At 37.8% G+C, this 17,753-nt stretch overlaps 1 protein-coding gene across 3 annotated transcripts; it reads right to left on the bottom strand.

The window, feature by feature from the left end:
* Positions 1-7,186: 7,186 nt before the first annotated feature.
* LOC113089441 (pyrroline-5-carboxylate reductase 1, mitochondrial-like) lies at positions 7,187-11,309 on the bottom strand. Of its 3 annotated transcripts, none has more exons than XM_026256009.1 (8): positions 11,200-11,309; positions 10,694-10,776; positions 10,367-10,437; positions 10,110-10,289; positions 9,603-9,824; positions 8,729-8,821; positions 8,414-8,577; positions 7,187-7,425 (listed from the first exon to the last, which is right to left on the bottom strand). In XM_026256009.1, exons 2-8 carry the CDS (start codon positions 10,758-10,760, stop codon positions 7,266-7,268), a joined length of 957 nt encoding a protein of 318 aa, XP_026111794.1. In that variant the 5' UTR covers positions 10,761-10,776; positions 11,200-11,309; the 3' UTR covers positions 7,187-7,265. The 3 variants fall into 3 exon arrangements, with proteins under 3 accessions (XP_026111794.1, XP_026111795.1, XP_026111796.1); XM_026256010.1 differs by having other exon boundaries at positions 10,694-10,825; positions 11,200-11,302; XM_026256011.1 differs by lacking the exons at positions 10,367-10,437; positions 11,200-11,309.
* Between the last annotated feature and the right edge of the window lie 6,444 nt (positions 11,310-17,753).

The following is a 17,753-nucleotide window of genomic DNA, read 5'->3' as shown; positions in this document are numbered from 1 at the left end:
TTTTTAGATTTTGATTGTCTGTTCACATCGTGTTGTTTCAGATTAGTGGAAAGAAAACATCAAAAATATGGTGAAAATGTATTAATTTTCTGTCTGTTGACAGTATTTTCTGATTTATGGAGTGATAAAAAGAGAAATCCCCTCTATAAAAACCTTAACAAAATAACAAATGTAAAAAAAATAACAAATGTATCTGGCTTTTTCCATGTTCCATGTTATGTTCTGGGAATTAATGCAAATAATTGCAAAGCTGCACTACTTTTCAGAAAACCTGTAATACAAAAAAATAAACGTTTGTAATTGATGTCTATTATTAGATAAATGGACCTGCAGTGTCTTGCCTTAAATATCAGAACATGAAACACTAAATCAGAGCACTCATTTCAATTCACGTCTATTGAATAATGCATATGATGCATTAGATAGTGCATTAGAGTGCATTTGATCAGATATAACTGGAGTACAAGGTTATGAGAAACATTATGTGAATGCTTGTCAGAAGGAGTGTTACCAGGAAGGCTATTAATATACAGTGCTTTAAAACAAATGGAAATATGAGTATTTGTGAACTGGCTAAACTGGTCCAGGACATGGAGCTCCATCAGAAGTGCATCGGTTGTTCACACTTGAGCTGTGGTCCATAGGAGGAAGCTGACCTGATGATTCACTGCGGTTTAGACGAACCGTCAGAACCAGAGCCCATCTTCCTCTTTCTCTCCACAGCCACCAGCTGTACCGCAACGATAAAATATATCAGTTCAAACACACACTTCTCTGTTCACACTGCTTCCCAGCAGCTCTTTTCAGAGAATCTCAGTGATGCGGAAGCTCCAACACAAAGAGCTGAAATACATCTGCTGCAGCAAAGGTGGTTTTGAGTCGAAATCAAGATGGATTTGTGGTATCTAATGGACACTTCCAGACAGCGCTCGGGAGAGACGGCTAAGATGTGTGCTGATTCTGAGCCAGATGTCAATTAGATCAAATCTAATGCTTTTCTTAAAATATGTTGTTTTAAAAAAACCTGTATTTCATCTGAGCTGCACTTTTCTGTATAACAAAAGCAGAACAGCTAATTTTTTTTAAATGCCATTTTTAACAATCAGAATTCGTTTTTTAGAATTTTTTTAATGTTACTTGTTTCGGAATGTTCAGAGAACGATCAAAAGTATCATTCTCAAAATGCTTGAAATGGAAATGTTTCTTTATTGTTCGCATATTAAAACATTTACAAATCTATAAAGTTTGAACATTCAGAATTAATGTTTCTATAACTTAAAGGGGAACACAAGTAAAACTTTTTATTAGACATTCAGCTAATGTTTTTTAAATATTATTACTCGTTTTAAAATGTTAATAGAACATTCAGATGTAGAGTTTGATACTGTTTGCAAAATTATAAAATGGAATGTTCCTTTTACGTTTGCATAACCAAAAAAAAATTTTTTTTTAATAATAATTAACATTTAAAAATCTGTACACTTTGAATGCTCAGATAACATTCAGGAATAATGTTTCTATAATTTAATGGGAACATTAGCAAAACATACTTAGGACATTTTTGTTAGCTGTAATAGTCTAATTTCTTTTAAATGTCACAAGAGAACATTCCAACGTTTGAAAATGATACAATTTAATGTTTCTTTAACGTTTCATAACCAAAAAAGAAAAAAAGTTTGAACATTCAAAAACATGATTTTTGAACGTTATGTGTAGAGTCAGAAATAATATTTTTATAACCTCATAGGAACATTACCGACATGTTCTTGGGTTTTTACACAAAGAAAATAAACACACTACGCCTGTATTTAATCTGAACTGCACTTTTCCTGTACAACAAAAGCAAATGGGCTGTCAGGCTTGAAAAGGACAGAAAAGCAACATGAAAGTAGTTTATAATGCTCATGATAATTTAGCGCGAGGAACAGACTACTTTTGGATGAACTAACCTATTAAAACTGCAAAAACTCAGAAAGTAATCTGAAGTAGTAAAAAATGTTTCATCAATGGGCAAAAGCTGTTTTGAAGGAACTAGTTTGAGCAACTCGGTGAAAACGGCTGATTGTGTTGGTGGAATATCATCAGAAAATGATGAGCGGCCTCCTGCGTGTTTCCAGAGGAATAACAAGAGCGTAAGATTCGTTTGACTTATCAGCGTTTGAGAGCGACAGAGGAAGAGCCTCAGGAATAAAAGGAGGATTAGGGAACTCTTTAGCGCCTCCTTGACTTCCAATCAGACACAAATAAACAGCGGCCGTCAGAAACACAAACACAAGAGCAGCTCTGGAACTAATCCTGCTGTCCGACGTCAACACATCGTTCTGAAGACACACGGAGGAACAGAAATCAACTCTGAAATGCTGTAAAAATGAAAATGCCTGTGTTGTAATTGAAGGAAGTATTGGACTATCTGGAGTCTGCTCCGGTCAGACACTTCCACTTTAATGTACTTTTGACATGATGACAAAGAAACGAAGAGGATGTTCATAAAGAGGGTGATTCTACAGTGTTGTTCAGGCAGATCTTCATGCGTTTGCTCTGCATGACCTTTGACCCGTAGGTCAGAGTGGTTTCAGAAGTGACCCTGATGCTTCTAAAACTGGCATGTCTTCAGAGTGACACACACTCATCTTCATGCCAGCTGAGCAGAGAAACATCTACACGATGCAGCTCTAGAAATAGCCTGAGCCTCCAGCGTTCCTCACATCAGCCCGACTGACTCAGAGCTGCAGGACCACGACGCACCACGAGCTACATCCAGAACAACCACTCAAATACAGCTGTGTGGCTGAAGAAGTGTCTGAGCAGTACAATAATTCTTCACTTTTTAAATGTTTTTACTTACATTTGAACTCATTTCTTACATAAAGCACTTTGAATTACTATTGTGTATAAAATATGCTAAATAAACTTACCTTACCTAAAACTCACCACTGATATTAAAGTGTTGTGGATGGGTGCCAGGGTCTCCTCAGTACAGAATTTTTAATAGAGTGTTTATAGTTACTGCCAGGGTGTTTCTAGGGTGTTTTGAGTTGTTGCCAGGTTGTTGTGAGTTGTTCTCAGTGTTGAGAGTTGTTGTCAGGGTGTTTCTAAGGTGTTTAGAGTTACTGCCAGGGTGTTGCTAGGGTGTTTTGAGTTGTTAGGGTATTTCTAGGGTGTTTTGAGTTGTTGCCAGGGTGTTGTGAGTGGTTCTCATTGTGTTTCTAAGGTGTTGTGAGTTGTTGTCAGGGTGTTTCTAAGGTGTTTACAGTTGTTGCCATGGTGTTGTGAGTTGTTGTTAGGGTGTTTCTAGGGTGTTTTGAGTTGTTGCCAGGGTATTGTGAGTTGTTCTCATTGTGTTTCTAAGGTGTTGTGAGTTGTTGTCATGGTGTTTCTAAGGTGTTTTGAGTTGTTGCCAGGGTGTTGTGAGTTGTTCTCAGTGTTGTGAGTTGTTGTCAGGGTATTTCTAAGGTGTTTAGAGTTACTGCCAGGGTGTTGCTAGGGTGTTTTGAGTTGTTGTTAGGGTGTTTCTAGGGTGTTTTTAGTTGTTGCCAGGTTGTTGTGAGTTGTTGCCACAGTGTTGTGAGTTGTCCTCATTGTGTTCCTAAGGTGTTGTGAGTTGTTGTCAGGGTGTTTCCAAGGTGTTTTGAGTTGTTGCCAGGGTGTTGGGAGTTGTTCTCATTGTGTTTCTAAAGTGTTGAGAGTTGTTGTCAGGGTGTTTCTAAGGTGTTTAGAGTTACTGCCAGGGTGTTGCTAGGGTGTTTTGAGTGGTTGCCAGGGTGTTTCTAAGGTGTTGTGAGTTGTTGCCATCCATTTAGTTGCAAATTGTAATCCAAGAGATGTGTACTGTTTTTTGGTCCAATTTCTAATATCTCTGTCCATCTCTGAGAAAATTGTTAGTCATCCAATCTTTTAAATTTTTAGATAATTTAGAAGTTTCATCTGGTCTCGTTGAGATATATAGTAGAGTATCATCAGTATAACAGTGGAAACTAATTCCGTATTTTCTAATAATATTACTAAGGGCAACATGTATACTGAAAATAGCAGAGGACCTAGGACAGATCCTTGTGGCACTCCATATTTTACTGATGATAAATGAGATGACTCCCCATTTAAGTAAACAAAATGGTAGCGATCGGACAGGTAGGATCTAAACCATCTTAGAGCCTGCCCTTGAATACCTGTATAGTTTTGTAATCAATCTATGAGTATGTCATGATCTATGGTGTTGAACGCAGCACTAAGATCAAGTAAGACTAGAAATGAGATGCAGCCTTGATCTGACGCAAGGAGCAGGTCATTTGTAATTTTAACAAGTGCAGTTTCTGTGCTATGGTGGGGCCTGAAACCTGACTGAAATGCTCTGCCCTAGCAGTTTTTAGAGCCTGTCTATAGCTGGACATACTGTTTTTCCATTCAATTCTAAAAACATCTAAGTTAGTTTTTCTGCATTTGCGTTCAAGACTACGAGTTACTTTCTTGAGAGAGTGAGTATTACTGTTATACCATGGTACAGTACGTTTTTCTCTAACCTTTTTCAATTTGATCGGGGCAACAGCTTCTAATGTATTAGAGAAAATAGTACCCATGTTGTCATTCATTTCGTCTAGTTCATGTGTATTTAACGGTACACATACCAGTTGAGATAGATCAGGCAGGTTATTTGTGAATCTGTCTTTGGTGGCTGAAACAATAGTAATGCTCAGATGTTTACATGAGCCATATAGTTAATATCAGTGATACGCAGCATGCACGATACAAGGAAATGGTTGGTAACATCATCACTTTGAGATACAATATCTATATCAGTAAGATCACTTCCATGCAATATAATTAATACTAGTGTATGATTAAAACGATGTTTTAGCAGGTGAAAAATGGTGCATCTGATCAAGCAAATCACTATCAGAACTACTGCTACTGCTGATTCAGGCTCACTAAAATCTGAAATGTTCAATAAATGAAATCCTTTCGCAATCATGTGGAGAAATGGTTTACTGTAATGCACAAAGAAGAAGCGACTTCTGAGAAAACTTGCACAATGCTGGTGGTTTCAGCGTTCAGCACCTGAAGGATGGTGTGACGCTGTTTGTTCTCCTGCATAGTTGAGTAATGGCTTTCAGAGAAAAACCTTCAGTTAATTTGCTTAAAGAAACATTATTTATAGTTTTCTCCCGCTTTAATTACACGTCGGAACAAATGCAACAATGTTCTCGCTCATCAGAAATAGTTTATCAATAAAACCAGAGGAAATAAACCCACAAGCGTAAGCAAAAACACAGCTTTTCTATCTTAACTTTCAGCACCATTTATGCAGTTTTCAAATTTCTGCAATAGAACAGACAAACAGAAAGATGTTTCATGCCTGATAATCGGCTTACAAAACACTTTGGCTATTTGACATTCATTATTTTCTCCAGCATTTTAAAGAGAACAAGCAACAAATATATAGGGTGTCCAGGTCTGCAATACATCCAGATGAAATGTTTCAGAAAGAACTTACAGCTACAGTATTTAAAAGAGATCAAGAGACGAAGTCAAACTTAAAGAACAAAATAAAAGTTGATTTTCTGTGATGTCACTTCCTGCAACAGCCCAGAGAAGTTCAGATATCCTGTTGTTAAAGGGTTACCAGGGCGCTTCTACAGGGTGTTTTGAGCTGTTGCCAGGGTGTTGTTACAGGGTGTTTTGAACTGTTGCCAGGGTGTTGTTAAAGGGTTACCAGGGCGCTTCTACAGGGTGTTTTGAGCTGTTGCCAGGGCGTTGCTACAGGGTGTTTTGAACTGTTGCCAGGGTGTTGTTACAGGGTTACCAGGGCGTTGCTACAGGGTGTTTTGAGCTGTTGCCAGGGTGTTGTTACAGGGTGACCAGGGCGTGGCTACAGGGTGTTTTGAGCTGTTGCCAGGGTGTTGTTACAGGGTGACCAGGGCGTTGCTACAGGGTGTTTTGAGCTGTTGCCAGGGTGTTGTCATAGGGTGACCAGGGCGTTGCTACAGGGTGTTTTGAGCTGTTGCCAGGGTGTTGTCATAGGGTGACCAGGGCGTTGCTACAGGGTGTTTTGAGCTGTTGCCAGGGTGTTGTCATAGGGTGACCAGGGCGTTGCTACAGGGTGTTTTGAGCTGTTGTCAGGGTGTTGTCATAGGGTTACCAGGGCGTTGCTACAGGGTGTTTTGAGCTGTTGTCAGGGTGTTGTTATAGGGTTACCAGGGCGCTGCTACAGGGTGTTTTGAGCTGTTGCCAGGGCGTTGCTACAGGGTGTTTTGAGCTGTTGCCAGGGTGTTGTTATAGGGTTAACAGGGCGTTGCTACAGGGTGTTTTGAGCTTTTGCTAGGGAATTACTATTGATAGTTTTCACGTGATGTCACACACTCATAGGAACACCCACCTGGAGGGCAAAACAAAGCTTTGCTCCACAGACCGCCAGTTATCTTTATGCAGATTGCATTAAGTAGTAATGTAGTAATACGCAGATATTGAAAGGTGAAATTAAATAAACACATTATTGATGATGTATATTTTGTACAGGCAAGCATATGAAACCAGAATTTTCATTAGACTGTGCAAAGTTTCACGTTAAATGGTTTCACATTTAAATTTAATGTTAATTATGAAATGAAATGTTAATTATGCATCATTAATATAGTGCTTCCTGAATTTGATCTTTTAATATTATTGTTTTAAATATTTCAAGGCACTGTAAGTGTTTTTACAACATTTGTTGCACTGTTTACTGCTTCAAATATTTCCGTGGGTGCATAATATGGATTGCAAATTGCCAAAAGTTGAATTTTATTCACATACCTTTGTTTTATTCTTTTGAGAGGCGATCTAAATATTTGTGTCTATGAAACAGATGGCAGACTGATAGTCTGGTGCTGCAGTTCTATGGATGTTTTGCCCCCCAGGTCTTCGAGCCGGTCATGTGACTGAAAGCTACCAATAGGCTGTCTGGAGCTGTTGCCAGGGTGTTGCTATGGGGAGTTAACCAAAACAATATCAACAAGTCTGACAGTTCATGTGTGCAAAACATGATTCAAAATGTCTTCTGTGTCCAGTTTCATCCTCGAACAAAGTGACCATGGACATAGAAACCCATCTGGAAACCACTGACATTATTTCCTTTGATTTTTCAAGGACTTTAAAGATATGAAGGTGTTAATAACACTCTATATGACACGTGTTTCCCAGGTGTAATACTGTACCAATGAATGTGTGTGTGTGTGTGTGGACAGGCAGCACAGTTCTTGTATTGTCCTCTGTGTGTGTGTGTGTGTGTGTGTTCACTTCTTGACGCCGTTCCTGTGGTTGAACAGGTTGACTCTGCTCTTGGTGGCGACTGATGTGGACGAGACGCCCGGCTGCTGCAGAACTTTATCCAGCGTCGTTTTCTTGATGGCGGCGGGCGAGATCTTCTCCTGATCGGCCAGAAACTGCAGCTCTCTGAGAGAAACACAGGAGTGAGCGACTAACAACAGACATGAGACAGACTGCTCTAACTAGACTACAAATGTGTGGTTTGAGAAGCTAAAATGAGCTGGAAAGCAGCTTACAGAAGGCCAATATAACGCCAGAGAATACACTCTGGAGAAACGAGCAAATAATGCTCCCTTTGGGTGTCTTTCCAACTTGTTTAACACTAAAAAGTACATATTGTTAAATCAAGAGTACATGTTATGATTCTAAAGCACTAACATTCACACTTTAGGTTCACTTCACAAACATTTCAGTTGAATTTGTGTGTATCTGACCATAAATTATTTATCAGACAAAATAACTTGAGACAGAAATATATCACTATTGCACTTCTCAAAGTAATAATAATAGATAACAAAAATTATTTCACACAATTTTTCATCCATTATTTAATTTTAACATCAAACTGTTGTGCAGCAGATTGTTTGTAAAAAAAAAAAAAAAAAAAAGGAATTGATGATTTTTTATTTGCAGTGTAGATTAATTAAATATGTAAACGTTTATGGATTAATTGTATTACCAAAAAAAAAAAAAATGTTTGAAAAAAACATTTTAAACATTAAAATGGATTACAGAAAAAATTTTTAAAAATCAAGAATTTGGGAAAAAAATAAAACAGATTTTATTGGGATTCTCAAGTAGCCCTAAAATATCATAAATTGTATACATTTCATAATTTTAATTTATTAGACATGCTTTTGATTACTAAAATTTTTAACCATTAATTTAATCAAACTAAATCAATAAAAATGAAAGCGGAAAAATGAAACATTTAAAAGCTGTTGTTCCCCGAAAGGCAAAATATTAGCAATTTAATCCTGACAGTAAACAGCATGGAATTAATTGAACACTTATTATTTTGCTCAATAATTCCTCAAAACTCATTAAAGAAATGTGCATGGATCCACAGGGCCACCAGCGTTTGGCACACGTGTGTTAATGAGCCGATGGTCACCTGGTCCTGATGCAGGACGCCTCCACAGCGTTGATGAGGAGACTCCGGAAGCCTCCGCTCTCCAGGAAGTGCAGGGCGTGGATGGTAGCGCCCCCTGGTGAGCAGACGTTGTCCTTCAGCTGTCCCGGGTGCTGCTCCGAGTCCAGAAGCATCTTAGCTGCTCCCTACCACAGAATAAACACCGCGCTACAGACATGTGCTGCACTGGAGATGGAGGAGTCTCACAATGCACAAAAACACCAGAAGGTTCTTTCCTAAATGCAGAATTTGTGTGTGATGTTTGCATCATGCACTGCATGAGAGCTGGACTCGTACCAGTAAAGCTTGTGCTCCCAGTCTGACCGCCAGTCGCCGTGGCAACCCCATCTTCACCCCCCCGTCAGCCAGAGCATCCAGAGCCGTGAACGCCTGACGAATGCATGAAGTGTGTTACATCATCTCCACACACACACTTATTGTTTATTTCTTTATTTTTAACACCATGTCAGGAGCAGAGCTGCGGTGATATAAAAATATAAATAAAAGACTTTCAGGATTTTTTTACGCACTAAAATTAAATTATTAAAATACATTATGAAATGCTGCATTACCAGTCAAAAGCTTGGAACTGAGATTTTATATATTTTTTATCTTCTGCTCAGCAAGGCTGCATTTATTTTATACAATTCTCTTTTACTTTTTAAAATAGTGAAATATTATTCTAATGTAAATAATCTGTTTTCTGTGTGAATCTGTTAAAGTGTAATGTATTTCTGTATTTTCAGCATCATTCCTCCAGTCTTCAGTGTCACATGATCTTCAGAAATCAGAATAATATGATGATTTACTGCTCAAGAAACATTTCTGATTATTATCAGTGTTGAACACAGTTGTGCTGCTCAATATTTCTGTGGAAACTGTGATTCATAAACATTCAAAAGGTTTAGGTAAAATTGTGTTTTCATGATTTCTGAAGATCATGTGACACTGAAGACTGGAGGAATGATGCTGAAAATACAGCGGAGCATCACAGAAATAAATTACACTTTAACACAGATTCACACAGAAAACAGATGATTTACACTAGAATAATATTTCACTATTTTTACTGTATTTCTGATCAAATAAATGCAGCCTCCTCCGATCACATTATACAGTGATCAGTGCAGTACTGCATCTCTTCCTTCGGTGTGTGTGAAGCTGAGCTCACGTAAGCAGGTCCGCTGCCGCTGAGACCCGTCACGGCGTCGATCAGATCCTCCTCCACCTCGGTGCAGAAGCCCACGCTGGCCATCAGCTGCTCCAGGAGCTTCCCGTCCTCCACCTCGGCGTGACTTCCTGTGGCGTAAACCGTGGCCCCCTCGCGCACCACCACCGGCGTGTTCGTCATACACCGCATCACTTTAGGAGCCGTGCGGTACTGGAGCAGCTTCTGCACACACACACACACACACACACACATCTTAATGCTGGATTTGTCCTCTCCAGATGTTCACTGATGGACTGGAGTGCTGTGGATTATTGTGATGTTTTTATCAGACTCTCATTCTGACGGCACCCATTCACTGCAGAGCATCCATTGATGAGACACTGATGCAATGCTACATTTCTACAAACCTGATGAAGAAACACACTCATCCTGATCTCTGAGGGCGAGCACATTTACATTTCCAGGTAAACTATTCTTTTTAGAGAACTAAACGAGTCATCGGAGCACCTTCTCGATGGAGCTGATGGTGACTCCAGCGGCGCAGGACACGATCAGATGGCGGTCCTCGATATCGGGACCGATCTCGTCCAGAACGAACGGGATGATGTGTGGCTTGACGGCCAGGAACAGAACGTCACTCTTGTGCGCCGCCTCTTTGTTGCTCGTAGTGAAATTGACGCCCATTTTCTGAGAAGAGAGAAGAACATGTAGTTGTATAAACAGCAGATGACTCAAAACACACACACACACACACACACACACACCCTTAGGCCGGAGACTGTCGGCAGATCTGTGTCGGGTGAACTCGCTGTGATTCTGTTGGCAGTGATCACACCTGAAAACAGATCAACCAGAATAATGATGTTGAAAATACAGCGGAGCATCACAGAAATAAATTACACTTTAACTCATATTCACACAGAAAACAGCTGTTTAAATTCCAATAATATTTTACCATTTTTACAGTATTTTTGATCAGATAAAGGCAGATCTTTTGCCCGGTCGTGTATGTAAACAGTGTCCCTGATCAGTCGAGAGACTAAAGTTCACCAGCTAGTGTTAGTGGAGGGTCATGTTGACCCGTGTCTCACCCGCCGCTGTGAAGCCCTTGACCAGGGCGTGTGCCAGCTGACCCGCTCCGATGAAGCCCACACTCATCCTGATGACCACACACCTGACAAACACCACAGCGTTTCAGCTGAAGATACTCACATTACATGGCACTGAAAACATGATTATTCAGTTCATGCATTGATTGGGAATCAAAACCATAATCTTGGCTCTGATAGCATCATGATATAAAGCTGGAGGAAAATAATTCCAATAATAATGTAACATCAATTGCACTTATTTGTTACATTGTAGCAGAGATTACCGTTATACTATGTGCTACACTGCAACATCAAATGTATTTAGTTTCATTGTACCTCAGCTTTAGTAATATTGTTAGTATACAGTACACACTAAAACACACTCTGATAGATTGTTATTGTTAGTATTATCAGTGCATATGAATAATGACTGCTTATGCTGCAGGCTGATACATCATTGTCATGATTGTCTAAATATTTCATCATCTTAGGAAACATTTCCTCACCTCCGCCGAGACTCACGGTGAACGGAAGATGTGTTCTAGTTTATCAAGCGATGAAAACACTGATTGATGTCAACGTGGCTTCCTTCCTTCCATGTGAAGCGTTCTGACTGACGAACGGACGGACCAATGAGAGACGAGATGCTGTCGCATCAAACCAATCAGCGCAGTGAATGCAGCGAAGGCGGGGTTTACAACAAAGCGGTCTTATTGCATCAGTTCCAGTAGAAAAAAAGAACAATATGTGGGTCAGTTACACCGTTATTTATTTAATTAGTATATCCTTTTTAAAAAGTATTACATTACTTTTTCTTTTTTTCTGAACATCTTCGAAAATTGCAACTTAAAATAAGAATAAATTTGATCTTACTGGAACCAGGGTTATTATTGTTTACTAAAATGAAAACCTGAAACAGAATCAAATATAAATATTAGATATTAAATTAAACTAATAGAATACTTGCTGAAATAAAAACTCAAGGTAAATCTAAAATAAAAACCTAAAACTAATTTTAAACCTAAAATAAATAAAAATGCATTTAACCTATATAGAAATATAAAAACACTAATAAAAAATGACAAATACTCATAATAAAATTTAAATACAAAAAAGCTAATCCAAATGTTCATAAAAACATATAAGTAACACTGAAGTTTATTTTTACACTGCATCCAGCAGGATCTTATTTAAGGAACAAAACGTGATTCTATTAGGATTGGTATAAAATTCCTTTAGAATTTTTTGTTACTCCAGTTCCACGTGAAAATCAGAGTCCATTCAGTGTCTGTGACCCCCAGAGGTCAGAGGTCACAGGTCACGCATACACAGACGCTCCATGCGGATCCGATCCTCCATCAGCTCAAGATGGATTATCAAAGAACCTCAAGTATGTTTATCCAAAAGTCAGGAGAGCATGCTTGAAATTCTCTCTTTCTCATGAATTATATATCAAAAGATTTCAGTTTTTTTTTTTTTTTTTACCATTTACATACAAAAGTCTCAGTAATGGTTGAAGCTCACAACTCTTCCCTGTAAAGCCTGACATACAAAATAATAATCAGAAAAAAAATCTATTTCATTTAAAAATTAAGACAAAACATTAAGAAACACATGAAGCTGAGTTTGTACAATTACACTAAAAGAGCTTTGATTGGATAAAAACCTCTAAAACTATCAGAGACAGAAGACACTAGGAGATTGATCATCACAAGGGTTAAATATTGAGTTTTCTTAACTATTAAGGGTTTGTTGCAACTGGCTGCAGGTGTTTTTAAACTTAATTGTGTCAGAATAAAGTATTTTTATATATATTCTATATATATATTTATATTATATTTTATATATTTTATATATATATAGTGTTCCTGTAGCTAAATTGGTAGAGCATTGCGTTATGAAGGCAAGGTTGTGGGTTCGATTCCCCGGGAAAACATGATAGATAAAAATTGATAGCCTAAATACACTGTAAGTTGCTTTGGATAAAAGTGTCTGCTAAATGCATAAATTTAATTTAATTAGATTTTTCTAACTCAACAGGAGCGTTTACCTGGCCACTCGATGGTATGTTTTTGGTAACTTTAGCTAATATCGAAGCATGTTTCAATCGTCATGTGCTTGTGTGTGTTAGTGAGCAGCTGAGAGAGAATGTGTCTGAATAGTGTTCATGCCTTTGTGCTAAATATACAGACAGCTGCTGTCTCAGTCATCTGAGAGCAGCGCGAGACCATGTCCGGTGTCCACCTCAGGGCGAGCGCGGTACGGTGTACATTTTAGGACATCCTCAGACCTCAGTAATCAAATGAAAAGGCGTCATGCCTCAGACTAAAAGGCTTCAGTCATCGGACAAAACGGCATCGCGTCTCTGACTGAAAAGCTTCAGGTCTCAGGAAAAACGACGTCAGGTGTCAGGTCTCATACAATTAACGTTAGGCATCAGACGAAACAGACTCAGAAAAAAAGTCATCAGACAAAACGGACTCGGACAAAGTGTCATCAGACGAAACGGACTCAGACAAAAAGTCATCAGACGAAACGGACTCAGACAAAAAGTCATCAGACGAAAAGGACTCAGACAAAAAGTCATCAAACGAAACGGACTCAGGTGGAGAATCGCGTTGCCCCGCCCCATGTGACGTCACACGCACGCCGTTAGCAGGAAGTGGTAATGGTTGATTGATGGCAAAAGGAGGTAAGCAGCGTCTGATATTTTATATTTTAACAGTTTTATTCAAATGTTACACTAATTAAGTTATATAGGGAAGAGAACATGCTTTTCGAGAGTCTTGTGTGCACGTTTAAAAAGTTAGTTAGCCATATTGCAACTAGCCAGCTTTTATTTTGGCCAAGTAGTAAAATTACCCTTACGAAAAAAACATGATTTTACTATATAAAAAAAAACACACACACACACAAAATTAAATCATGGTATCCACAGATTAACCATGGTTTTGCTACTCACCATAGTTTAACCATGGTGTTTGTGGTAAAACTGTGGGTATACAAATGGTACGTTAATCATAACACTAAAAAAACATGTTACTACACTTTTACTATAATAAAACCATGGTCACTTTACGTCTTGGTAAAGCAAATTCTTTCAAGTTATTAGATTGAAATCTTGGTCTAATTATAACATACCTGTATGAGTCTAACACCAGTTGTTGAATTAAATGATTTTGTAAATACAATGGTTCTGTCTTATAATTAAATATATATTTGTTTGTTTCAGTCAATCAAGTTATCGCTGACATTTTCTGGGTAAGCGTGGCTATGCTGAGCTGGACGATTACCCGGATTCACTACCCATTTAGATTTCCAGGCAACAAATAAGCTCCTCCATGCCAGAGAATTACTGTTCGTTCAATCAAAACCTGCATGTCATCCTGGACTATACAGAAATCTGCTGTGAAAGCCCTACATCACTGAAACTCCACTCTGAAGTTATAAGTGCACTACCACATTCAAAGGTCTGGTTGGGGTAGCTCTGTGTGGTGCAGTGGAGATGTGGTTATGGCAGACAAGGGGTTCACTATTGAATATATGCTCTCCAGTGTTTGGTGCTAGTCGGATCATTCCACCTTTCAAATGTGCCAAGCAGTTCAGCAAACAGGAGTGTGATCAAACACAGGCCACTGCACGCCTCAGACTTCTGGTGGAAAGAGTGATTCGAAGGGTCAAGGAAATACACATCTGGGATTCTGTTGTGCCACTCACCTTGTCAGGAAGAATTAATCAGATCTGGCATAATTGCTGTTTTATGGTTTATTATCAGGGACCAATGTTTCTTGAGCAGTGAATGTATATTATTACAATAGTAGTGTTACAGTGTTAACATTTGAAAGTAGTTTTTTATTTATTACATTTTTTTTTACCTTTTCAGTTAGTTGCAATGCATACCTACCATCATTAAATGTGTTTTTCCTTTTTTTTATTGTAATGTAAAATTGTATATTTTGTATAATGAAATTATTTAAATAAAATGTCCCTGAAAATAATTTGACAGACACAATGAAATAGTTGACAATGAAAAGTATTTTTATAATAACTCATGAAAAAAAAATCTTTGTTATATCACACAATGTATCAAATGTAAATATACGCAAGTAGTAAAAGAATATGCATATCATATACATTTACAGAAGATTTAATACAAAAAGTATTCACCTTGGTATGTACATTTATCTAATTAATAGCAAGTACAATATATTTATTGTTATAATTTGTGATGTATCTAATATGTTATCAAAGATCTACTACAAAATATGCTACATACTACTCAACTACATAAAGTATATATTTACTATGAATGTAAAAATAAATCTTAGGTTCATACTATAATATGAACAGAATCTGTCCATTCATACCACTGAAAGATACACATCCAGATAAACGTTATAACAGTACTTTCATTGATGTTATGAAGGCATCATCTCGCCAGATCATCTGTATTATGAAATCTGATTGTGTGTCAGTCACAAAGTCACACCAGTGTAGACCAGTCACTGCAGTCTGACCTTGTACCTGCCAGTAGTACTTATGGGTCTCTTTAAGTTTGGCTAGTCCTCTTTGAACTTTCATAAATGGAACCTGAGCAATGTTTTCAGCAGAGGTGCTTTTTACCTCCACTAGTCCAAACGAATGTTTCAGATGGATCACGCACTCGTCCGTCTGGCCAAATTTTAAATTACAGCCAAACTGAAAACCAAGCACAGGTAGTGGGGGGAAATTAAGATCAGGAACACCTGCAGCTATACGGGGACACTGGTATGAAAGTGGACTGCCAAGAGGTACAACTCTACTTTTGACATGCCCTCAAGTATGTGCGGCAGCAAAGGCTTGGGATTAATCTGACGTAGTTTTGCACCAGAAGCCAAGACATCAGCATCTGGAAGGGGACCTAAAGAAATGAACACAAATGATGAGTCATGAAGACATTAAGCTATAGCTGTGCGCACACACACACACACACACACAAACAGAGTTGTGAATTACCTGTGTAAGCCTTTTAATTGGGTAGACTTGGTTCCATTCTTCCCAACTGATTCTGGTTTCAGGACACAAAGGTCACTCACTGCCTCTGGATGAACTCCCTTAATATAAAATGAATACAGTAATAGTTAAAGATCGTTTACTGATCTTGGGTGGTTTTCATTTATATATTTGTTACTTAATCTGCACTCTTGTTCATTATTAGTATATGATGTTTAAATGTTTACATATACTTTCTTTGAGTTAATAGTTTTCTTACCAATGCAGAAAAGAAAAATACATGCCTGTGCTCTTGGACGATGCCATCTCTGTGGCTCACTTGATTTTATTCATCTTCTTAGATGTGTTTCACTGCAAGATAAAAGCATTAGATGCTGTAAACATTTTTTTTCCATTTGTATAAGGATATTGTATAACATCAGTGAAGAAGTACATTATCGATTAAACTTAACGGTAACACTTCCTATGAAGCCCGTATTTAAAACAAATTATAAGAGAATTCTTATGGCATTATGATGAATGCATAATGTATTAGAAAAAAAACTTTGTAATATGTCATATCATCTCATGAGTAATCATAACAACAGTTTTAATGTGTTATAATGTTTACTTATTTGTGGTTATAGCATTTAAGATTATGATTTATAATACGCAATGAATATAATGCATCCACTTAACTTACAATAGAATGTTTCCCTTAGATATAATACAAGTCTCATATCTTGGCATTGTTGTTTTGTTACTTTACTCAAAGCAGGCAAATACCACTATACATAATTACAACAATAATAATGAAAATAAAAATATTATTTTTCCTTAAACAACCATCATATCAAATATCTGATTAGATGAATGTGTAATATGGCACTTTTGATTTTAACAATATTTATTGTAATATCAATAAGATAGTAAGATACTGTATATATTTTAAATAAATAATGTCACGATATAAGACTTATAAACCATTATAAAGTTAAATAAGTATAAGTTTTATACGTATAATTGTTATAATTATTTATGAGATGAAACAACAGTTTTTCTATATATAATGCACTGTGGTTTTATTATAGTAAAAGTGTAGTAACATAGTTTTTTTAGTGTAATGATTAACGTACCATTTGTATAACCACAGTTTTACCACAAACACCATGGTTAAACTATGGTGAGTAGCAAAACCATGGTTAATCTGTGGATACCATGATTTAACTATATCGACCATGTGTTTTATTTATTTATTTATTTATTTATTTGTGGTTTTTGATAGTAAAATCATGTTTTTTTCGTAAGGGTAATTTTACTATTTGGCCAAAATAAAAGCTGGCTAGTTGCAATATGGCTAACTAGCTTTTTAAACGTGCACACAAGACTCTCGAAAGGCATGTTCTCTTCCCTATATAACTTAATTAGTGTAACATTTGAATAAAATATAAAATATCAGACGCTGCTTACCTCCTTTTGCCATCAATCAACCATTACCACTTCCTGCTAACGGCGTGCGTGTGACGTCACATGGGGCGGGGCAACGCGATTCTCCACCTGAGTCCGTTTCGTTTGATGACTTTTTGTCTGAGTCCTTTTCGTCTGATGACTTTTTGTCTGAGTCCGTTTCGTCTGATGACTTTTTGTCTGAGTCCGTTTCGTCTGATGACTTTTTTTCTGAGTCTGTTTCGTCTGATGCCTTACGTTAATTGTATGAGACCTGACACCTGACGTCGTTTTTCCTGAGACCTGAAGCTTTTCAGTCAGAGACGCGATGCCGTTTTGTCCGATGACTGAAGCCTTTTAGTCTGAGGCATGACGCCTTTTCATTTGATGACTGAGGTCTGAGGATGTCCTAAAATGTACACCGTAGCGCGGGAAACCTTCGCGCTTCCTGACAGAGAGTTCGAGCGCGCCAAACTTCCCCCGTCTGCCTCTTTTAATAAGTTAATTAAAGTCCCGCGGCGTGGACACAATATGCCTCTCCGTGCCCGCCGGAGCGTACCGACACTCATTGGCTTTCTCCCTCAAATCCCCTCAGATTTATTAAAAATACCCAAATACATGAATCAGTTCTGTCTGAAAAGGA

The sequence above is a fragment of the Carassius auratus genome, unplaced genomic scaffold (assembly GCF_003368295.1).
Source record: "Carassius auratus strain Wakin unplaced genomic scaffold, ASM336829v1 scaf_tig00049816, whole genome shotgun sequence".
NCBI lineage: Eukaryota > Metazoa > Chordata > Actinopteri > Cypriniformes > Cyprinidae > Carassius > Carassius auratus.
Note: the sequence above shows the minus strand (reverse complement) of the source record. Positions and strands in the feature narration are given on the sequence as shown.

Bases quoted from the DNA above. Each gene is read 5' to 3' on its own strand.
- LOC113089441 (XM_026256009.1), bottom strand. From the start codon at position 10,760: ATGAGTGTGGGCTTCATCGGAGCGGGTCAGCTGGCACACGCCCTGGTC. The intron at 10,290-10,366 runs GTGTGTGTGTGT...CTCTCTTCTCAG, and splicing joins CGACAGTCTCCGGCCTAAGG to AAAATGGGCGTCAATTTCAC. The intron at 9,825-10,109 runs GTGCTCCGATGA...GTGTGTGTGCAG, and splicing joins CCATCAGCTCCATCGAGAAG to AAGCTGCTCCAGTACCGCAC.